Source organism: Erythrolamprus reginae, chromosome Z (assembly GCF_031021105.1).
Source record: "Erythrolamprus reginae isolate rEryReg1 chromosome Z, rEryReg1.hap1, whole genome shotgun sequence".
Classification (NCBI taxonomy): Eukaryota; Metazoa; Chordata; class Lepidosauria; order Squamata; family Dipsadidae; genus Erythrolamprus; species Erythrolamprus reginae.
The window spans coordinates 141,273,768-141,298,533 of NC_091963.1; the positions used below are offsets into that span (position 1 = coordinate 141,273,768).

At 37.6% G+C, this 24,766-nt stretch overlaps 1 protein-coding gene across 1 annotated transcript; it reads right to left on the bottom strand.

Annotated features, from left to right (window-relative positions):
• Positions 1–7,349: 7,349 nt before the first annotated feature.
• Positions 7,350–19,692, bottom strand: LOC139153674 (vomeronasal type-2 receptor 26-like). The gene is made up of 5 exons (XM_070727928.1): positions 19,405–19,692; positions 18,162–19,022; positions 15,911–16,138; positions 10,576–10,702; positions 7,350–8,245 (listed from the first exon to the last, which is right to left on the bottom strand). The coding sequence occupies exons 1-5, from the start codon at positions 19,546–19,548 to the stop codon at positions 7,350–7,352; spliced, it is 2,256 nt and encodes a 751-aa protein (XP_070584029.1). The 5' UTR covers positions 19,549–19,692.
• Positions 19,693–24,766: the final 5,074 nt, after the last annotated feature.

A 24,766-nucleotide genomic window follows, 5' to 3' on the forward strand; every position in this document is an offset into this window, starting at 1 on the left:
ATGCTCAGGTGCATAAACTGATTTGCAACATGAAGTGAATTGTACTGTAGGGAATTAAGGACAAAATAACAGTGGCGGGAGGATAGAATAGAATAGAATTTTTATTGGCCAAGTGTGATTGGACACACAAGGAATTTGTCTTGGTGCATATGCTCTCAACGTACATACAATAAAATATACATTTGTCAAGAATCATGTGGGACAACACTTAATGATTGTCATAGGGGTCAAATAAGCAATGAAGAAGCAATATTAATAAAAATCTTAGGATATACGCAACAAGTTACAGTCATACAGTCAACATGGGAGGAAATGGGTGATAGGAATGATGAGAAAAACTAGTAGAATAGAAGTGCAAATTTAGTAGAAAGTCTGACAGTGTTGAGGGAATTATTTGTTTAGTAGAGTGATGGCGTTCGGGAAAAAACTGTTCTTGTGTCTAGTTGTCTTGGTGTGCAGTGCTCTGTAGCGACGTTTTGAGGGTAGGAGTTGAAACAATTTGTGTCCATGATGTGAGGGGTCAGTAAATATTTTACCCGCCCTCTTTTTGACTTGTGCAGTATACAGGTCCTCAATGGAAGGCAGATTGGCAGCAATTGTTTTTTCTGCAATTCTGATTATCCTCTGAAGTCTGTGTCGGTCCTGTTGGGTTGCAGCACCAAACCAGACAGCTATAGAGGTGCAGATGACAGACTCAATGATTACTCTGTAGAACTGAATCAGCAGCTCCTTGGCCAGCTTCCTGAGCTGGCGCAGAAAGAACATTCTTTGTTGCGCTTTTTTGATGATGTAAATAAGTAAAAAAAGAAGTAAATAATATAAATCAAAAGTTCTCCATGGTAGGAGGAGTTACAACATGTTTTCCAGTGTCCGTATGGAGATGGACATTGTGAATGGGCCTGCCATTTTATGTGTAACATATTATTTTTTAAAAAAAGATAAAAGAGGATGGGAAATAAAATAAAATAATGCAAAAATAAGGAAAAATTAGGAAAAAACTGGGAAGTGTTAAAGCCTTGGACTATGAATAGCTTTACTATGCACTGCAAAGAACTGTCTCCAAAAGCCATACACCTATATTTAATTATGACTATTGTTAATGTGATTCAATGCAACACAGTGCAATACAACTCTGTGCAGATCTGCAATGCAGGACAAGGCAATACAATTCAATATAGCAAGTCATATGTTGCAATACACCCTACTGCTGTGCAATGCAATGTATGAGCTGCAATGCAATCAATGCCCTCATGCAAACTCTGAAATGAACTTAAATGCATTGCAATGTGATGTATCGCTGTGCAACATGATGCAATACAATGCACTGTAGGGTTATGGAGTGCAATGCTATGCAGGGTACTGCTACTAGTACATGGAATCAATTATAAATCAATCAATTACTCTTCACTTAGAATCTAATAACCTACTGTCTAACAAACAATTTGGATTCAGAAGGAAATTATCCTGCAACCTACAACTACTTCACTGCAAAAACATATGGATTACCCACCTAGATCAAGGAAAATCTATTGATGCAATTTATATCGACTTCTGCAAAGCCTTTGATTCAGTGGTCCATGACAAACTACTCCTAAAACTCAAATCCTATGGCATCTCAGGATTCCTCCACAGCTGGATTAAAGCATTCATGTCAAACAGACAACAAGTTGTCAAAATTGGAAGCACCATTTCCACCCCCGTCCCTGTTAAAAGTGATGTTCCCCAAGGCAGCGTACTAGGACCTACTCTTTTCATTCTCTATATCAACGACCTCTGTGATCATATCATAAGCAACTGTGTTCTTTTTGCCGACGATGTAAAACTTTTCAATACCACGGACAACACAACTATTCTCCAAAAAGACCTTGACTTCATCTCAGATTGGTCTAACACTTGGCAACTTCAAATATCATCTAGCAAATGCTCTGTTCTCCACATCGGCAAAAAGAATCCGAACCTCGTATACAAACTAAATAAACAAAATCTGACAAACAACCCCCACGCATTAAAAGACCTTGGAATACTAATATCAAATGACCTAAGTGCCAAAGCCCACTGCAACAATATCGCCAAAAAGGCTTCTAAAATTTTCAACCTGATCCTACATAGCTTCTGCTCCGGCAATCTCACACTACTCACCAGAGCTTACAAAACTTTTGCCAGACCCATCCTCGAATACAGCTCACCTGTCTGGAACCCACACCGAATTTCGGACATTAACACCCTAGAAAATGTCCAACGATACTTCACCAGAAGAGCCCTTCACTCCACCACTTGAAACAGAATACCCTATGAAACTAGACTTACAATCCTGGGTCTAGAAAGCTTAGAACTACGACGCCTTAAACATGATCTAAGTATTGCCCACAAGATTATATGCTGCAACATCCTGCCTGTCAACAACTACTTCAGGTTCAACTGCAATAACACAAGAGCAGGCAACAGGTTCAAACTTAATATCAACCGCTCCAAACTTGACTGTAAAAAATATGACTTTAACAATCGAGTTGTTGAAGTGTGGAACTCATTACCAGACTCCTTGGTGTCAACCCCCAACACCAGTGTGCCTTCCGTCCCCTGTCCAATTGTCTCTCCTATATTTTATATATCTTTTCTCCCATTCATATATCCTTTCCTCCACTCTTCATTGATGTATTCTATTCTCATATCTCTTCTTCTATCCCTTCCCTGATATTTACTACTACATGTTTTTATTCTCTTTAACTTTCCATTTGTATTAGACAAAATAAATAAATAAAATAAAATAAAAATAGTACAAGACATTTCACTGAAACCATCCAATACGGTATGAATTGCAGAACAATGTAATGCTATGCACTGCAATGCATTGAAATGCAATAGAATGCAACTCTAGGCAATGCTATGCACAGTAAGAACAAACATGAACTTTAAAAAAATGAAATGAAAGATGATAATTCTTCCCTTGACAGCTCTTTTGCAACTGGCTAAGGCTGATAAGATTGACAAGTCTGAGGCTACCTCCAACAAGCCCCTTGGCAATTTGCCGCCCACCAGTCACCCCTCCTGTGATTGTTCAACTATTGGGTTACAACTGAAGTTTGTCAGCCTAAGTGTTAGACGGGCCAGTAGCTGGTCTGATCCATTCCAGCTATGAGGGCAGGACAGTGCATGTGCAAGTGCTATCATAGGTGCACAAGTACCCATACCCATAATTTAATGCCTGGGAAGATGAAAACGCCCCCCCCCCTGCAAAGAGGCTCTATGGAGACTGAAAATGCCCTGTTTCCCAACTTCTGGTGGCCCTGGTAGGCCTATATTTTGCTCTCAAGGCTTCACTGGAGATTGGGAGGGCAAAATGCCCTCACTCCCAGAATCTCTATGACCAGCATGCACATATGTATTGGAGCTAGGTTGCAACCCAATCACCAAATCTCAACCTTCCATCATCATTGCAGCCCCCCCCCCCCGGGTGAGCTTTCTTCCTGGGCTGGGGTGGGCACAATGCCAGTGGATGCCAGAACCCCCAACACACCCAGAGGTGATCCTGAATACCATATCAGGTCATATCATCCCTGTCGCAAGCACCAGCACTCTTGTCTCCATTTGGGAGCATGCCAGGTGACGGTCTGCAATGGCAGCTGGCTCCAATCATGACTGTTCTGCCAAGGACTCACCCACTTCCAGGGCCCCAAAGAAGGCCAGTGAAGTCACTGGAACTGGATCTGCAACTGTCCAAATCTCCTTCCCCCTCCGTGGATGCTGAGGAATCATCAACAGAAAGATCGACTCCAAGATGGGATAAGTTTGTGCCAGGAGCCACACTGCCAAAACCAAATATGTATTCCATGTCCCTGAAGGAACTGGGGGAGCTGAGGAGGTACATTGATGCCAACTGGGAGAGGGGGGTTATCTAGCCAGTAAAATCAAGGATCACAGCCCCCAGGCTATTCAAGAAGAAGACGAGGAAGTCAGATTGTGTGTTGAGTTCCATGGGATCAATACTGTATGTGTGCAAAACACATACACACCCTCATGAAGGACCTGCTGAACCACTTCTCCATATTCACCAAGCTAGACTTAAGGAAAGCCTATTATCGCATCCAAATCAGGGAGGAGAATGAATAGAAAACTGCCTTAAACTGTCCACTGGGAAGCTTTCAGTTTAAGGTGAGGACCTTTGGACAACAGGATGTCCTCATGGTCTTCATGTAATACTTCAATAATGTATTCCATACCCACCTGTTCAAGGGGATGCTCATTTATTTAGATGACATTCTTATCTTTAGTAAGATATTGGAAGAGCACATGAAGCTAGTGGGACAAGTTTTGGAAAAACTCTTAGCTGCCAACTATATGCAAAGCTTTCCAAATGTGAATTCCACAAAATTTCACTAGACTATTTAGAATACTGTATCTCCAGCAATGGGATAGAGATGGATCCAGGGAAGCAGTGCTCAATTGGCAATGCCCACACACCCAAACACAACTGCAAAGCTTCCCAAATTTTTCAAACTTCTACAGCTATGGGTGGAGGGAAAACTCAGGAGAAATGGAAGAGAAAGTGTTAACCATAAAGTCTGCTGTGGAAGGGCTCAGAGTTTTCAACCCCCCTTTGCTGGTGGGATCAACAAGAATTGAAAGCACGGGGGACGGTGAAAACACCCAGCTTATGAGACTACTCCCCCTTGGGATGTGTCTCTCCTTGGAACTTTGGGAGACCATGAGTATCTGGCCAGAGAAAGTGAGGCTCAAATGGGGGCAATCTGGTCACTCCACTCTGATTGGAGATCTCTGAGAATTTTTCTTGCTGTGGGAACTTGGGGGGTTGGCTGCATGCCATGACATATTCCTTTTATGTTCTCAAAATCAGACTTTGTTCAGCATCTGTCTAGAAGCTGCTAGGAGTTTATTTATTTATTAGATTTGTATGTTACCCCTCTCCGTAGACTCGGTTGCAGTATACACTGGCAGATGTATGTTTCATATGATGGGCTTATGGGAGGAGATGCAAGGAAATTAATTCTAACCTGGGTGGAGTTAACTTTATTATTTTGCAAGAGTACAGACCCCACTGCTACATCACTTGTGTCTGCCTGTACTACAAAAGGTAAGACCTGATCAAGGTGTTTCAGTAGAGGTTTCCTGGGCAAAGAGTGTCTTCATCTCTTCAAATGCATGCTGACATTTTATCATCCAGTTTAGAGCTTGGCCTGGTCGTGGTTTGGTTGTCATGGGTTTCGTATGCAACAAATCAGTTAGGTACAAAGCCACCTGAGCAAAGGATGGAACAAATTACATACAGAAATTTGCAAATCCAAGGAAATTCCACAGTTTTTATTTTATTTTATTTATTTATTTTGTCAAAACATGTACAAAATGGCAGGTATTGCTATAAACATCAACAAAACAAAGTAGGTATAGGTAACTTTGGACAATAGGACAGTAAGACAGGGATGGTAGTCATAACAGTGCACTTATGCCTGTGCCTTACAGACTACTTAGGAATGAGGTGAGGTGAACTGTAGATAGTCTAAGGTTAAGATTTTTGGTGTTTGGGGAAGAAACAACAGAGTCACGAACAGTTTGGCATCTGGTACATTTTTTGACACTTGCCTTACTAACAGGTGTGTTTGTGTCAGGCAATGTGGTATCATTCACCAAATGCCAGGTGTCTGAACTGCTGATAAGACATGCCATCACCACCTGCCTGTTCCCCACAGTCCATTGTGTTTGCAAATGTCACAGCCCTCTTTCAGTGTCTCCCACACCACTCAGATACATATGTAGAACCCTGGTGTGACAGCTCCTGCCAGTGATCACCAAAAAGCGCAACCAATGCAATTTCCATCCCAAATCCAGGACTAAACCCTAACTGGGAAGGATCTAAATGATCCATCTGAGCTACCTTTCAACAACTTTCTCCAGACATGACAAAATTTATGCAATAGGCTGGAGTCTGGTGATGGTCTGGTATGGATCACAGCTTCCTAAAAATGCTGGGACATCATTCTCCCCCACTTTCTCATAAGGGTGAGAAATGGACAAACAGCCTATTAGTCTACCAGAACTCATATGTCTCAGAAAGATAGCAGGCTCTTAAAACACTACATGGACCAAAGTTTTAGATAGAAAGATTTCAAAGTGCATCAGAATTATTTGTAATCATGCTGAGCTGTTGCTGTGAAATGTGATTTTGCAAAGTATGTAGTTTGAAATATTTTTGCAATCAAAATGTTGAAACTGTGAGAAGTAGGGAACTGAAAGTAGCTAATGGATAGTGGTTTGAGATGTACATCGGTATATGTGAAGACTGTCAGTAAAAAAGAACAAGGAAGTAAGTTGTGAAATGTGTGCAGAGAAGTATAAAACAAATGCCTTGGAATGAGTTTAGGATCACTGGCCATAGCTACTTTTTGCTGGACTCAGCTATGTCAGTGGACTTCATTGCAATGGGTTATACATGTAAATTGTGTTATGATGGCTGTTTATGTTCTAATTACTCATGAAATAAATCTCTGAATCTTAAAAGGAAATCTGAGTGAGAGAGTTAGGAGAAAGGTAGAAGAAAACCTTACTTCATTACAGTTTAAACAGAAGCTGCGAGTAGAGTTACTGGCTGTAAGTTGGAAGTCTACTGGTGTAAAAGGAAAGTCTTTGATTTCATTACTCATGATGTCTGCAGCTGGTCCAATGAAAAACCGTACAAAAGGGATGGTTTGCGTCCATCAAAGAAAGAGCCTACGCTACATGGTATTAAATTCAAGAGATTTCCTGAATAAACATTTCAAATGAACAGTTGAGACAGAGATTCCATTGATACATACTGCTTTCATATCATCCCTAGTCCTTCTTTTCTCTAGACCAGCCATATCCTGTTCCTACAACTGTTCTTCATATGTTTTCCCACATCAACATATTAGCTGAAATCTAAAACCTAAGGCAGCAGTAGAACTCATGATTTCCCAGTTCTAATCAAGGATCTTTCCTGCAATAACAAAATGGTTGTCAAATTTTCAGGATTGCGCAGGGGATATTTATCTGGATTTTCTTCCACATTTAAAAATATGGTACAGGATAATATTTGGAGGAATTTTCTTTTTGGGGAAGAAGGGGTATTATGAAACTCAAAATCTGCAAGATGTGAAACCTTTCATTTTGAGATTAGTGTGCATTAAATGATTACAAATTGATTTTCACACACCATTGTCTTAAACATTCTATTAACTCTGAATAAAACCAAGAAAAATTATCTAACATATGAAAGAAAAGATAAAGGGGTGCTATCTACGTTTTGGGAAAAAAAAGGTGAAAGTAAGTAATTTGGCTACATTCAAGAGGCATGGTATATACAGTATATAAAAAACCTTTTATTTCTTTATTAGTTGCCTCTTCATATTTAGATCAGGTCTCAGAATAATGATATAGCATTTGGGGAAAAAGATGCAAACCAGTAATCCAGCTGCCGAAGCTAAAATGGAGAAGATCTCTACGGCCACTGTGTATTTTCCTTTGGTACTCAGATAGGTGGGAACAAATGATACCCAAACACTGCAAAAGACCAACATGCTGAAGGTGATAAACTTGGCTTCGTTAAAGCTGTCAGGTAAATTCCTAGCTAGGAAGGCCACTGTAAAGCTGACAGCAGTCAAGAATCCCATAAAGCCAAGAACAGCATAAAACATTGTGGTTGAACCTTCATTACATTGCAGGACAATTTCTTCAGTCATGGAATACATGTCAGAATCAGGAAAAGGGGGAAAATTTACTAACCACACTGCACACATGGTGAATTGTACCATGGAGCAAGGTAGGACAATAGAAATAGCCATTCTTTTCCCCACCCATTTCCTCATTTTGGAACCAGGCTTGGTGGCCATAAAAGCCACAACCACTATGGTTGTTTTCCCTAATATGCAAGAAAGAGCTATAGAGAATATTATGCCAAAAGCAGTTTGTCGGATGAGACATTTCACTTGGTCTGGTTGCCCAATGAAAAGAAAAGTGCAAAAGAAGGAGAGGAGGAGAGCAATGAGAAGAATGTAGGTGAGGTTCCTGTTGTTGGCTTTGACAATGGGAGTGTCCTGGTGTTTAATAAAGATCCCAAGTACTAAAACCAAGATGAAAGAAAAGAAGACAGCTAAGCTTACCAAAGAAATGCCCAAAGGCTCTTGATAACCCAAGTAAGTTATGCTTTTTCGAATACAACTATACCGATCTTTGTTAGGGTGTTGATCTTCTGGACATGGGAAACAATCATCTAAGTCTAAAAGAAACAAAAAAGAAAAACTTTCTTTTTCAGCACCAACTATCAATAACGTACAAAATACACTAAGATACTATTATTTACATACCAATTCTGTTTTGTTTTTTCCTTGTTAAGATACTACACAATACAATTAACAATGTGCTACAGTGGTATCCCATTTACATTCTGAGCTTAATTCTTTGTTATATACACATTTTCTCAACATTAAAGAAGGGTAATAAGAAAAAATAGACAGAGACATAATAATTATTCATAGACATAATTTAAAAAACAAAACAAATCACAAAGAATATGACCGAAAAGCATAAATTTCAACTTAAAAGATGTATGGTCCAACTCACGAGGAGGGACACACACCCGACATGGTATTCCTCTCAGGGCAATTGAGCAATGGTCTGAGACTAAGAGGCTTAGAAGCATTGCCTTTGTCATGGTCAGACCATTTCCTACTGCGGCTTGATTTCCTGGCTCCAATCCTCCCCCGCAGGGAGGCGGAACTGATTAGGAGGTTCCACCCCAGATGCCTGATGGATCCAGAGGGCTTTCAGAGGGCGCTTGGGGTTTAACCAGATTCACTCATCCACAGCTCGGTGGAGTCTCTTGCTGAGGCCTGGAACAAGGCTTCAGCAGAGGCTCTTGACCGAATTGCGCCATTGCGACTTCTCTTTGGCACTAGATATTTTAAGATATAAGGATATACTGACACTATCATTGAAGTTAAAACCTCTTCAAGAATTAGAAAAACAAAGCATAAAGCTGGATTGGTTTATGTATTTACAATTACAATCAAGATTTGAGAAAAACATTAAAACAGAAGGTATTAACTTCCAAAAAAAAGAATTAGATCAAATCTTATTGGGTCAGGATGCTAACTTGATCAAAAAATTTTACAAATACTTTTTAACAATTGAATTATAATTCGAGCAGGTTAAGGACACAATGATAAAATGGATGAGAAATATAGGATATACAATAGACAGAGATTGTTGGCAGCAATTATGGGAGAGAAATTATAAAATGACAATGTCAACTGCATTCAAGGAAAATATGTATAAGATGTTTTATCGAAGGCATATATCACCACAAAAGCTAGCGAAAATGTTTCAGAAATTTATCGATGAACTGTTGGAAATGCAGCGAGTTACCTGACTCATTCTATCACATGTGGTGGATTTGTCCGGAAGCATGTAAATTTTGGACACGAATTCAACATTGGATTCAGAAGATTTTAAGAAAGACTATTGATTTTAGACCCGAGATATACCTTCTGGATATTTTACCAGATAATTTTGATAAAGAAGAGACATATTTAATTATACATATAATTACTGCAGCTAAGATTGTATATGCACAATGTTGGAAATTAAATAGGACACCAACGGAAAGGGAAGTTTTGAGAAAAATTATGGATTGTGCAGAGATGAGTGGTGAATAGGGCACGAGTGACCATGAGTAAGGATTGTTGTCCCAGGAAAGAGTTTAAATGGTGCACAACCCACAGGTGCAAAGACCCTTAAATTTCAATTGTGGGAAATTTGCCTTGAAATTTAAGGGTCTTTGCACAACTTTAATTATATGCTTTAATTAGCTTTAATTATGTGCCAATCTGATTGCTGGAATGCCCTCGTATAGGGCTTCCACTGACTACTTGAAAACAGTAACTGTTCCTCAATGAAGCAATATATGTAGGTTTGAATGCCTCATAGCTTAGCTGAGTTAAATCTTGCTTTGCGGCTCCAGGTACAATTGCAAATCACAATTTGTGAATCAGTCTCTCTGTCTCTCCCCCCATCCCCAACTTTTCATCTTTTACAATCTTTAGCTGGATTGGAAAATGCTGTCATTTGATAGGAATTTGAAGGTTTACCTTCTCAATAGAAGGTAATTCTATTGAGAAGGTAAACCTTCAAATTCCCATCAATCTGAATCCATCTGAATTTTGAGGCATCCCTGCTCTTTTATTCTTGTAGTAGACTAGAAAGATTTGGCTCTCCTTGAAAATGTTGGTCGAGTGTGGAGGAGACAATTGGCTCATTCATCTGATACTGGAAAGGGTATTTTTGTTTTTGTAATTTACCTGGAAATTTTTGTTCCCTGAAAAATATTTAGAACACATTCAAAGAAACCTAATGAGGGAAAATTCAAATCTAAAAAAATCTAATTTAGCAAGTTAGCGTGAACTTATATACCATCAAATATGTGGCTGAGGTATTAAAATTCATTTCAAATATTTCATTGCTGAACTGTACAATATGATGTGTTTTCAGTCACTATAATACTGAATAAAAATTAGATCATTGATAAAGTCAATATATTCCTTGGCTTACCCATTTGATCAGCTATCTTCCCTTCTGGGCACAGTTTACATTCATAACAGCAAGATAATTTCCCTTCCAATTTTATCTTGCTATGGCCAAGAGGACATTTCTTGTTACAGATGGAAAGAGGTAAAGTCTATTCAGAAATAAAATTAGATTTCTTTCAACTGAAAAATCATATTTCAGAATTGTTCTTTTCATCAGTTAAAAATACACAAACTTGCTCTTTGTATGCAATCCAAACCTTGGCCTTCTATTCCCCAGCTTTCTTTCTGGCATAAATTCCTACACCTCAATTGCTTCTTATCACACATCTATCTACTAATAGGCTTACCATTCTCAAGATTACTATTCCAGAGATCTGTTCTGAAGAAATCAGAATTAGAAGCTGATGTAGAATTACTTTTAATAGACTTTGGAATAAGCTTTTTTGTGAGGTTCCATACTTAGGGATGGGGTCCCAACATTAGCTTGAATGTCCACTGATACTGTAAACCATCTTTTAGTGAGATTTGTGATCTTTCCATAATAGAAATCTGATTTTCAAAATTCAACTTTTAAAGAAGAGATTTTTGGGATTTTCTTTGTTTAATTGTTTGAAATGTGGAGCAGATTGAAGCAAATGGAATTTGATCTTCCCTTTAATGATTTCAGATAATACTGAACCTTACTTGTTCCCAAAAATGTTTAGTTTGATACAAATCCACAAAAGATATGTGTCAAAGATGTGCATTATCTCATACTAAAGAAATTCAGGAGGTTATATTTCTGACATTATCAAACTAAACTGAGATATAGTCAGTAATGGGTTGCTGTCTCCACAGGGAGAGGGGGCAGAATGGAGTGGGGGTAGTAGGTTTATGCATAATGTTTTATTGGCCTACTTTCTCTAGTATCTTAGTATCATCCTTAATTACTTTTAAAATAGGAAAGAATTAAATAGCATGTTTTTACCCATAAACACTTTAATCATTTTAATGATTATCTCGAAATGAACTTTTATAGGAATTAAAGAAAATTGAGCTACTTGCCTAATCTGTTATCATACTGAACCTTGTGGGTTCAGTACAAAAACTTAAAATGTTACTATGCTCTCAAGAAATAATGCTGTCTATTATTTGTCCTTTTGGCGGCTATTCAAATAATGTGACTTACTCAATTGAAAAAGAGTCCAAGCACTTATTTGAAAACGTATCTTGGTCGGTAAACCACTCCCACTCAGTCACATGACTTTTAAGCTACTCCTGATCACATGATTGTCAAGCCACTCCCACCTGGTCACTTGGACAGCAAGCCACACCCACAAAATAAGCCATGCCCACTGCGTGGCAGTAAAATTTTTGGCACCCTATCATTGGATATAGTTTTGTTTCTAGATCAGCTTTGGAATTTTGCTTTACACACATAGAAAGTTGTACAAAAGAACTATCTATATCTCTCTGCATCTATCTACATTATCTATCTATCTATCTATCTATCTATCTATCTATCTATCTATCATCATCTATCTATTACATTTGTTAACTACATATATTACTGCAAGGTGATTTTGGGGTGTTTGTGTATCATAATACTTCCCTCGTTGATTAGTTTAATTGAATGAATTTTATAGCTACTATGCAGTCAATATATGTAATTAGTACTACACTTTGGAGAGATAGATAACATGTGTGCATCAGATATGGAATTCTACAGGTTCTGACCAGTTCTGGAGCACTGATATCAGAAATTTTCAGTAATTTGAATCACTTATAGTTAAAATGATGGAGACTCTACTCAAAAAGAGGATAAGTCAGCACCTAAAAACCAATAACTTATTGGACTCAATAAGTCCAATAGGCAAATCATGTCAGACTAATCTCATTGGCTTCTGTGACTATTTCACAAAGGTGTTGGATGAAGGTGGTGCCATGGGTATTGCCTATCTGGACTTCAGCAAAGCCTTTGATACTGTTCCACATAAAGAGCTGATAGATAAATTAGTGAAGATTGGACTTAATCCCTGGATAGTTCAGTTGATTTGCAGCTGGCTGAAGCATAGATATCAGAGGGTTGTTGTTAATGGCGAGTATTCTGAGTAGAGCCTGGTTACAAGTGGTGTGCTATAAGGGTCTGTTCTGGGTCCTATTCTTTTTAATATGTTTGTGAGTGACATAGGGGAAGGTTTGGTAGGGAAGGTTTACTTATTTGGAGATGACTCTAAAGTGTACAATAGGGTTGATATTCCCGGAGGTGTCTGTAATATGGCAAATGATTTAGCTTTACTAGATAAATTTATTTATTTATTTATTTATTTATTACTTAGATTTGTATGCCGCCCCTCTCCGAAGACAAGGCAAGTAGCTCAATTAGGCAAGTAGCTCAATTTTCTTTAATTCCTATAAAAGTTCATTTCGAGATAATCATTAAATGGTCAAAGCAGTGGAAACTGCAGCTTACATTTGTTTCCAAATGTAAAATAATGTACTTGCGGAAAAGGAATCCTCAATCTGAGTATTGTATTGGCAGTTCTGTCTTAGCAAAAACTTCAGAAGAGAAGGATTTAGGGGTAGAGATTTCTGACAGTCTCAAAACGGGTGAACAGTGCAGTCAGGTGGTAGGGAAAGGAAGTAGAATGCTTGGCTGCATAGCTAGAGGTATAACAAGCAATAAGAAGGAGATTGTGATCCTGCTGTGTAGAGTGCTGGTGAGACCACATTTGGAATACTGTGTTCAGCTCTGGACACCTCACCTAAAAAAGATATTGTTTAAATTGAATGGCTACAAAAATGGTGGAAGGTCTTAAGCATAAAACTTATCAGGAACGAATTAATGAACTCAATCTGTATAGTCTGGAGGACAGAAGGGAAAGTGGGGGACATTATCAAAATATTTAACCTTGCTGCGCTGTTCAAAATCACTATATACGTGTACTGTTTTCGAGTCTGTGTGACTCGAACCAAAAATTCTTTATTTTAAGTGCTTATATTTGGTCAATTTGAAAACTTCTTTCCCTTGGAAACTAGGCTGAACATTTCAGCACATAATGAAATGAAAATTGAAATAAAAAAATAATGCCTATTGGTTTATTTTGCTCATAAAATAACCCACCTCCTTTTTGTCAATTTTTTTTCAATTTTGCCAGCAAACAACATACAATTTTACTAAATTTGGTGTGGAATTATTAGTTTGAACATTTCTGAACACAATGACATGAAAATTGAACTGAAAAAAATAATGCTTATTTGTTTATTTTGCTCATAAAAGGGCCGCCTCCCCCATTTTTTCAAACATGTCACTTTATAAATTTTTCTAGGCCCCTAATTCCAAATATTTTCAATACCTTTGGCATTAAATTACCAGTTTGAACATTTCTGAACATAATGAAATTAAAATTGAACTGAAAACATTGATGCTTATTTGTTTATTTTTTCACATAAAAGTCCCCCCCCCACTGTGTTCAATTATTTCAATTTATATATAATATATAATTATGCTGTTAATTTCAAAATTACATACTTGTTTTTAGTAAAATGGATTTCTTTCATAAAATTAGTTGTCTGGCTATCATGGGTTTGCTTTACAAAAGCATATTCCCAATATTTCTAACCAAATCTATATAAAATGTGAAAATAATGGCACACAGCAAGGCCGAAGGGGGTGGACCTTTTGTGAGCAAAATAAACAAATAAGCATCATTTTTTCCATTCATTTCTATTTTTCTTATGATCAGGAATGTTCAATTTAGTATATCAAAACTTTTGGGGGAAATTTCCTTAGAGATTTGAAGCATAAAAAAATATAAACTCACACGAAATGTGCAAAAAAATTGGATCAAAATAAAAATATAAGCATCAATTTGTTCAGTTCAATTTTCCTATCATTATGTTTCCCAGTGAAAAAAGTTTTCAAAAAGACCAAATTTAAGTACCTAAAAAAATCTTTTTGCTCCAGGTCGTATACGAGCTGAAACAGACTCAATGTGAGGTTTTTTGCCCAGAAAAATGTTAGCCCTCACCCTCCCAAAAATATTTTTATGATGATCAGCAATATTAAATTTGATAAATCAATGCTTAAGATATTAAAAACATTTCAGATTTAGAGCCTAAAAATTTTTTAAAGTGAAAATGGTTGCAAGAAGCTGGGGGGAAGGTCTTATTTCTGATTTAAATAAACCAATAGGCATAATTTTTTTCAGTTCATTTATATTTTTCTTATGTTCAGGAATGTTCAAAGTAATAATTTCAATTTTCATTTCATTGTGTATAGAAATGTTCAACCTAGTTTCCAAGGGAAAGAAGTTTTCAAATTGACCAAATATAAGCACTTAAAATAAAGAATTTTTGGTTCGAGTCACACAGACTTGAAAACAGTACAAGTGTGACTTTTTTTGCCCAGCAAAAACTAAGCCCCCCACCCCCAAAAAATTTCTCATAGATAGAACTCCTGAAATGATGAAAAGTCATGAAATTTCAGGGAAACATGGAGAGGGTCTCAAACTTTGGTTTCGGGTCTCACAGACTCGAAACATAACAGCGGGGTTAAATATGTTAAAGGGTTAAATAAGGTTCAGGAGGGAAGTGTTTTTAATAGGAAAGTGAACACAAGAACAAGGGGCACAATCTGAGATTAGTTGGGGGAAAGATTAGAAACAAAGTGAGAAAATATTATTTTACTGAAAGAGTAGAAGATGCTTGGAACAAACTTCCGCCAGACGTGGTTGGTGACTGAATTTAAACATGCTTGGGATAAACATATATCCATCCTAAGATAAAATACAGGAAATAGTATAAGGGCAGACTAGATGGACCATGAGGTCTTTTTCTGCCATCAATCTTCCATGTTTCTATGTTTCTAGCTCAGAGAACCAGTAAATTACCATCTCTTACTGGTCCTGCACCCATCTATTCTCTTCCTCCCAAGTCCTAACTGATTGGGAGGAAATGGGGTATTTTGCAATAACTTTCACCTGGAGTGGGGAGGGAATGAAGATTTTTCAGTATCCTTCCTCTACCATGTCTATCAAGCCATGGCTACTAAGCCACACCACATTCACCAAGCTATACCTACAGAATTGGTAGTAATTTTTTTAAATCCCACCACTGGTGTGTTTGTGTGTGAGAGAGAGAGACTGGGGGGAAGATGAGATATGAATTTTTTTGGCTTTGAATCATATATTTCAATACTTTTCATTTTGATACATATTCAGCATAATTGAAATACATCTCTAAAGCAGTTTCTTTAGTCAGTTTCATCTATTGGAGACTGCTAAATAGTTCAGTCCATGTTTTTTTTAAAATATATAATTTATGTCTCTGGATCAGAGACATTAATGGTTTCCTAAAAATTGAAAAATGTGACATACCTGGTTAAAAATGAGAGGCCAAACAGCATCCTTGGCAGAAATGGTGAGGAATTTGTCTGGGGTAGCCATGGGGTCGATCTTTCCAACCTTGACTTTCAGAAAGGACTTGTTTGGGAATGTGACCCAATTAAAAATATCAAATCCAGTTACTAATTCCCCATTGGGACCAAAGGAAATCTCTTCTCTGGCACTGTTATTAAAGGAGATTTTTTGCAAAAAATCATGGAGCTACATGAAGAAGAGAAGATGCCAGTAAGTTAACATGTCCTTAAAGATATGATCAAATCTCAGTTTTGTGCTTTCCATTTTAACCAGTAAGCTGTTAATTTACGTTGTTCAATACTGGAAGGGAAGCACATTTCTATAGTATGCATTTTCTTTTTTATTGCCTAATATTTTTTGTCAGATGAAAAGTTTTCAGATGAAAATGTCATCACAAAATCAAGTAAGGGAGAAATCCAACAAATCACTTTGCTCTAGTCAATAAAGCGATCCAAGAATTGTGAATTCACATTGCTCCCATAAAAGGTAAAGAATAGAAAATCCTCCAACACAAAAAATGTAGGACAAGGAAAGTACTAATACTAGTCTATAAAGTCTTAGTTACACCACACCTAGAATATTGCATCCAGTTTTGGTTGCCACACTACAAAAAAGACTTTGGGACTTTAGAGAAAGTGCAGAAGAGGGCAATCACAATGATTAGGGGGTTGGAAATCAAAACATACAAAGAATGGTTACAAGAACTGGACATGGCTAGTCTAACAAAGAGAAGGACTAGAGAAGACATGATAGCAGTGTTGCAACACCTGAGGGTCTGCCACAGAGTGGAGGGAATCAGGCTATTTCTAGGTACCTGAAAGTTAGACAAGGAATAACGGATGAAAACTGACCATGGAGAGATTCAACCTGGAAATAAGGAGAACATTTCTGACAATGAGAGCAATCGACTAACGGAGTAGCTTGTCTTCAGAAGTTGTGAGAACTCCAACAATTGAGACTTTCAAGAGGAAATTGATCATTTGTCAGAAACATAACAATACACCAGAATTCTTTTTACTTGGTATTATGAGAAGGTCCAATACCAAAAATGTTAAATATTTATGGTAATCCTGCATATAACAGCGGCAAGGATCATATTTGCACAGAATTGGGAAAATCTGCAACTACTTGAGGACAAAGTGATTATCAAGAAAATATATGACTGCACGGAGATGGACAGACCGACCATGGAACTAAATAATCAAAAAGATTCGGACTACTATGCAATCTGGACAAAATGGACTAAAAAAAGAAACTCAAAACAAACACTGGAATAAAACATCAAGATATACAAGGACAATTAAAAGACAATATAGATAAAAATGTACATACAAGACACTGATTCAGCTGTAAATAAGATTATGTATTGTTTTAAAAACTGAAAAAATTCAATAAATATATATTTTTTAAAAGAAATGGTGTAGGGATTCTGCTTGAGTGGAGGTTCGACTAGATGACCTACAATGTCCCTTCCAACTCTCTTACTCTGTTACCATTACTGTGTTATTGTGTTACTGTGTTGCTGTGTTACTCTGTTATTCTTTACTCTGTTACTTTATAGGCAGTGCTCTCCATGTTACCCTGACAAGCACTGCTTCTTTCAATTGTTGGCTGTTCAGCTTTTTATCAGGTTTGATGTTATCAAGCCAGAGTATTCTTTCCTTGTCCCTTCTTCTTTTCCGTTAACCATTCCCAACATCATTGCCTTTTTCAATGAATTTGCACGTATGAAAGAGCCAAAGTGAATCAGACATAGTCTTATGATTTTCGCTTCTAGTGATGTATCTGCTTGTTATATGATACATAATAATTTATGCCAGCACCAAAGGCATCAATTCTTAGTGAACATAAACATAGATCATTGAACAATATAGGCATGGTGATTGAAGCAACAGCTTCCACCTCCTCTCAACAAAAAGAAACAGGGAAGTTAATAAGATTCCTTGAAGGGCACAGACAAACCTTTCTTTCTTTCATTTGCTTAATGAAAGGTAATGAGTTAAATTTCTCAGCAGCCTATACTATTTAAAACTGACAGAGGATTATGTTCCTCATCACATGCCTTTTCTCCCTGAGTGCCTAACTAAACTAATGCAGTTGAATTTTTTTTCAGATGAGAATTTCATAAAAATATTGCCAAAAGAAATAAATCCAACATATGACTTTGTTTTTACACCACCTTCTTTAAATTTGCATTAGTCAACATTACCAGCCAAGGTGAATGGAGGAAGAGCTTCCATCTCCTTTCATCAATTATTTGATCTTCTTTGAGTTTGGAGGAGCGCAAGGCCTTCAAAGTGTGTGCCACAGCATAGACTGCATTGTAGATACTGTAACTTTGTCCACCCATGGTGGTTTCAAACACAGTTTGAGAAAGAATCTCTAGCTTCTCTTTTCCAGTGCAGGTTCTTTCAGCATTCTCATCAGTAATATTACTGGAGAATGAGCATTCAAATGCATCTTTCCAGAAATCCCTAATGAACCCATCTTCTTTTTCTAAATTTGGGTTTCTCTTCTGCATAAATTGTTGGAAACCAGTCAGATCCTTTGAATGAATTGCAAAAGAAAGAGCACCATGGAGAAAATCAATGGGCAACTGTCTTTGGAACAAAATGGAGGTGAATTCCATTTGGGCTGCCATGATCCAAACTTTAGCTTTTCTTTCCTTTGCAATGTCACCAGAATCAAAACCATAGATCATGATTCTCAAAGTTACAATGCCTGTACTTTCAGCATTTAAGATCACTGCAGTAACTGTACTCTTCATAATGACTTTGTATAAATTCCTTGCTTCCTCCACCATCTCAACAGCTAAATTGCCATACATCATTTGGGGGATACTTTCTATAAAGTCAAAGCAGATTCCTCTCTCTGTAAAAATGGAAAGACTGTTTTGAATGAACCTCTCTCTATCTTCCTCATATAGAGAAATTAACCCAACCCATGTCCATCCAAAATGCAACAGTAAGTGAAGCATCCCTTTAAGTTGGTACTTCTCATCTGGGAACATCCATTTAACAAAATGTGCTGCTGTTTCCTGATTCATCAGTGGAGCTGATCCATATGTGATCTAAATGGGAAAAGAATAAGAATAAAAAAAGATTTTCAAATATTGTGGAATTAAGATGTTTCTTAATTGCCACCCTTGTTTAATTGTTACCTTATTTAATTTTTGAAGATAAAAATGCAACTTAGCATAAACCAAACTTTTGGCTTGGCTAAGAAGGATGTCAGTGCCTTCCTTATCAGTTTAACAATATCAGTTTCTTTTCAGAAAGATTCATAATGTGTTTAAGAACAGCAAGGATGGTGATTTTGATTTCAGATTATGAATTGATTGCCTTCTTGTCTGATGTTTTGGGATACCTCTTACAAGAGTTATCATGAGAACTCAACATCTGAAAGAAAGAAATTCTGAACTTTCCATTGTGCACCATTTTTAAAAATCTCACCTGAGGAAATTTGTAGTTGCATAGAGTGATTGCCATATTGAGACAGGTTTTGGAACGGGGTCCTCCAATGATAGCTACTGTGTTAGTCTGGTCATCACATTTGTAGTTAGGGATAAATTTATCTTTTGTAGATAGAAATTCCATTGCTAAGTGGTAAGTTGTAATGTCATCAAAATAGTCAGAAGCAATGTGGAAACCCAGGGTAATGTTGGGTAGAATCTCAGAGCGTTCATTAATCTCCTTTACAGCAAATGCCAGAGCCAAGGTGTGTTGGTAATTATGGGTGAGGAACCTTTAGTGAAAATTATAAACTATGTCAATATAATTCTGCTTCAGAATAAGGTAGCTAATATTTTAATTGTTACATATATTCATAAAAAGATAAAATGGGGTATTTATTCTTTATTCTAGACATCTGTAATATAAACTATTGTATGCATTGGGAAGCACTGATATGGGAGAGGGGGAGACTAATATTATACTGAGAAAGCTTATTCTTTATTCTGGACAACTGGACTATAGTCTTTACTCAATTATACATTGGGAAGCAGTGATGTGGGGAAAGAATAGGCTAATATTATACTAAGAAAGCAAATGTAGCCTGTTTTTCTCTACTCTACTCTTTCTGGAAAATTTTCAAATTCACTATGAGATGTCTCTTCCCAGATCAATTTGACTGTTTGTGATGGCATTCCAATTCAGAATTAATGATTCAGAATTCAGAATTAATGATTAATCATTTCAAGCTCATGCTGATAACATTCTTACAAATAACAATTGTTTCAGAAGGCAACTGGACTATTGTTTGAGGAAGAAGATGATCCAAACCTCTTGGATGAGAAGTAAAACTTCTTCCTCAAAAATAACCTAGTTGCCTTTTGAAAAAGCACATTTGAAACATAAAGACATGGTGCCTAAAGACATGGTGCATGGTACATAAGTGCACTAGCATGCCTTCTGTCTCCTGTCCGAATGTTTCTCTCTTAGTAGTATCACATATATAAATATTGTTATATTTTGTATAGCACCAATATGTACTTTACAAAACAAAACAAGCAAACAAAGAAATAAATATGGTCTGGATGACTGATAATCTTGATAGACAAGTAACATTTGGGCTTTGTTTTCTCTAAAAATTGTAATCCAAATCCCATTGGCACACCATAGACTCTTTCATTCCCTGGGTGAGATACAAAGGAGGAAAATTCAGGCAATACAAGATATGACTATTTTCAGGCTTACCTTGTAGCCTAATTAGTTTTGCTTTTCTCCTCATTTTTAAAAATGGGAAATAACATTTTTAATGGGAAATAACCCATATAGTATTAAAATTAAAAGCAATTGTATTGGCCTCATTGGAGATTTCAATATTTGGGGAGCTCATGTCTCTGAGTACAGATTTTAGACCCAGATATGGGCCAGTGTAGTCAGCAATATGGTAACCATTTTATGGATGGAGGGAGGGAGGGAAGGACGGAGGGAAGGAGGGAGGGACTTGCTTGGGTGGTGATGAGAATGAGTTTAGGGATGAGGATACTTACATGTACTGATCAAACACATCACGAGAAGGAACACTTTGGAAAGTGATCTCATTTGAAAGAAATAATACCTGATATAGAATACCAGCAATTATTATGTCTCCTGATTGATAATACTTGTGAACAATTGGAAGAGGACTTGTGAGGTTACAACTTAAGTCAGGAGAAATGCACATTGTTTAGGGGAAAAGAAGAAAATTCACTGATGCGAATAGAACCAACTTAGTATGCAATATGGTTGGTGTATATAGAAATATGTAGCTTCAGGGTTACCATTGAATAGAGAAGCTGAAGTGGAAATAATAAGTCTATGATAATGTGATGACAATGAGGTATCATACCTAAAAACCCCATTCTTCTTGTTCTCCCTACATGCAGTTCTATAATTATATTAATATAATGTAATTTAATGTTTTAACCTGCAGTCATCAGGTTTTTCAGTGTCTGTTGGGATTCTCATGAGACAGAGAGAAGACAGAACCATGCTGATACTTAATTTGATAATTACTTTGGAGATAATGGCTTACTTTCAATAGTACTTTCTTTGCAGAATGTCAAAAGGAAACATACAATTTATTTCACCAGAACAGCTGCATTCCAGTGAATTTTTATAGCTTAGATATTAAATTGGTGGGGAACACCATAGTAGAGATGGGCTTCAAAATTTTTAGCAAGGGGTCTCTGCTCAGTTGCTGGGTGGCCATGGCAATGGTGGTTATAGTCTAGTTAACCTCCTGCACCACAGCAGGAGAGTGTCCACCTTTGCCAGACAAAGTTGGACAAAGGATAAATGAAATTGCCTATTAATACTGAATCGTGCCATAAAGTGTTTTGTTACCTGGGCTGTAAAATGCCTACCCCTATCATCATCAATAGGTTTTGCCAACCTATCTCCAGGAACTATCTGCCAATTAAATGATCCAATGTTCTCACAGGTGGCATCCAGTTGTAATCCACTTGGATTGGTTGGAATGGCCAAACAGCCAATTCTCTTTCCCAAGCCACTTGTTTCCACATGTTTTATTGTTAATGTATCCTAATGCGAGTTTTACAGTTTCATAATGTAGCATACATGCATACATTCTTTTACAAACATATTTGCTTTTCACAAAATCAAGCAATGCTTGCGACCCATAATGCATATATCTGAAAATGCTTCTCATAATGGATTTATCCACTCTTTGCCATTCTTCATCATTCAGTCCTTATCATCCATTTCCCATCCATGTCTTCTTCCTCCCAGATAGATTTAGGACTAACATCCTATTCAAGAATGGGAATTATTATCATTATCTGGACCCCTCCCCCCATGCAACTTCTCTTTCAGCTTCATCCAACAGCCTACTTATAGCCAGCTGCTCTGGATTTTCAGCTGCCTTTAGTAAGATCTATTTGTTTTAGTTTCTTTCCTTACTTGTTAATAAAACTCGTTCCATCGAAATCTTCCCAAAAATATGTAAAATTCCATAAATATATTTAGAATCTGTATAGATATTATCCACTTCAATTGCCAACAGTTTCAAAGCTTGCAACAAAGCAAACACATATTTAGGTTGACTACTCCAACACTGCTATCCATGTCTTTGTCTATCACTTGAAATGATCTATTAATAAACAAATTCATGCTTCCTTTTGAAGATCTATTTCTTCAATACAGTCCTTCCCATCCTTCCCATCCTTCTCTTCCCCTGAATTCCCATCAGTGGAAAGCACTAAAATATCCTACGACACCATTTCATTTCCGGTCCCTTTGTTCCTTCCCTTTTGAGTTTTAAGTTACTTTAAAAGTAATTTCCATCAGCAAAAATCACCAACCCTGTAATCATTCCTCCACCTCCATCTCTTCTGCACAGTGCTTAAGTCTTCTCTCTCCAGATGACAGCCATCAATAAACAATCAATTCTTTTGATGTGGCCATCGCAGCTAAAATGACTGGAATGGCTTGTCTTGAGCCAACTTTCACCACCGCCGGTTGAGAGCTCTTTGTCAGGTTCTTCTGGAGTGTGTCAACCCCAAACAAGTCCTGATGGTGTCCCTCCTCTTCCCTGCCCCTTCAGAGCAGTTCTGGAGTTGGTTCCATAAGAACTGAACCTCCCCGGGTGTCAGGAATTTGGGGTTCTTGAAGAGTGTGGGATGTTGCATCTTCCGCATGTTGTATTCCCCGCCCAGCTTTCGCCATGCCTCCGTGCTGCCAGCAACTCCTGAAGCTGCTGCCATTGGGGCTGTGACAGGTGAGCATGCAGGCTGTATTTTCAGGCAGGGTGAAGGGGGGAAATAGCCTCAGCCCCATTCAACCACACCAGCAAAGCATGGAAGTTCCAGCCCATCCACTCCACATGAAGCACATGGCATGAAGGAGACCACTTGATGGCAGGTTGTGTGGGGGACCCCTGCACTCCCCTCACCTGCCCTAGGTATAGCTTCTCACAGGAAAAGGAGCTCTAGCAGGGTATTCCTCCAGGAAGAAGGGACATCCCCACCAACAGGACAGGGTTGCAGACTTATCATAGGGGTAAAATAAGCAATGAAGAAACAATCAATATTAATAAAAATTAAGCATACTAGAAGCAATTCTGAATGATCAGAATGAAGCTTCCCAAGGAATTTCACATAGTAGCATGGAGCATTGTCTTTCCCCAAAGTGTTTGAATTAGTTGTAATGAGGTACTGTTGCAGTGCTCTTTTGGTAGTTGGTTGGAACTCCAAACAAAGGGCATAGTCAGGTAGGACCATTACCAAGCTTTGCTGCCTAATGTAGTTTAAAGTTCTGGCAATTGTGTAATAATCCTCTTGTCTGCTTGTAATTGCTGCCAATCTCCAGATGTCACTTTTGTTTCCCTGTCTGTAGATTTGTTAAAACCTTTCCTCTTCTCCTCTATCTATCTTAGCTTTTGTAAGCAAAGGGTGTGGTTTGGCTGCCTCTGGATGTCAGCACAACTTTAAAATAGCAGAGCATGGCTTATTTATCACAGGAAGATGAACTGCCTGCTTGGATACCTGGGAGTGAAGTTATGTGGAGTGTTTGAATGTCTGAGGTAAATAGACCGCACGAATCCCAGCGGCCGATAAGGTCCCACAGAGTTGGCCTTCTCCGGGTCCCGTCGACTAAACAATGTCATCTGGCAGGCCCCAGGGGAAGAGCCTTCTCTGTGGTGGCCCTGGCCCTCTGGAATCAACTCCCCCCAGAGATTAGAACTGCTCCCACCCTCCTTGTCTTCTGTAAACTACTTAAGACCCACCTATACCGCCAGGCATGGGGGATTTGAGACACTTTTCCCCCCAGGCTTATTAAAATTTATGTTTGGTATGTATGTGCTGTTTGGTTTTTAATTATGATAGTGTTTTTAGTTTTTTTTTTAAATATTAGATTTGTGCCAGTATAATATTGTTTTTATCGTTGTGAGCCGCCCCGAGTCTTCGGAAAGGGGCGGCATACAAATCTAAATTATTATTATTATTATTATTATTATTATTATTATTATTATTATTATTATTATTATTATTATTAGATGTGGGAAGCCTTTTTTCAAGTTACAACTGAATGCAAATAGAAACTCCAGATTCCCTCCCTCTTAGATGTATAAAGTTCATGTGTTAGAGGATACCAATATTGCTTTCATATTATAAAACTATGCAGAAATTTTAATCCCCCCTTGATTTTTCTTTATTCATATGAGTGTTCAGCTCTTTTGAAAGAGTAGATTCAGAGCAGATATCTAGATTTATGAGATTACCCATCGTTTATATTAATATGACACAGTACAGAAGACCCAAATACCACAAAAAATGGAAAAGATGGAGGTCACAAACTGGACTTCATTCAA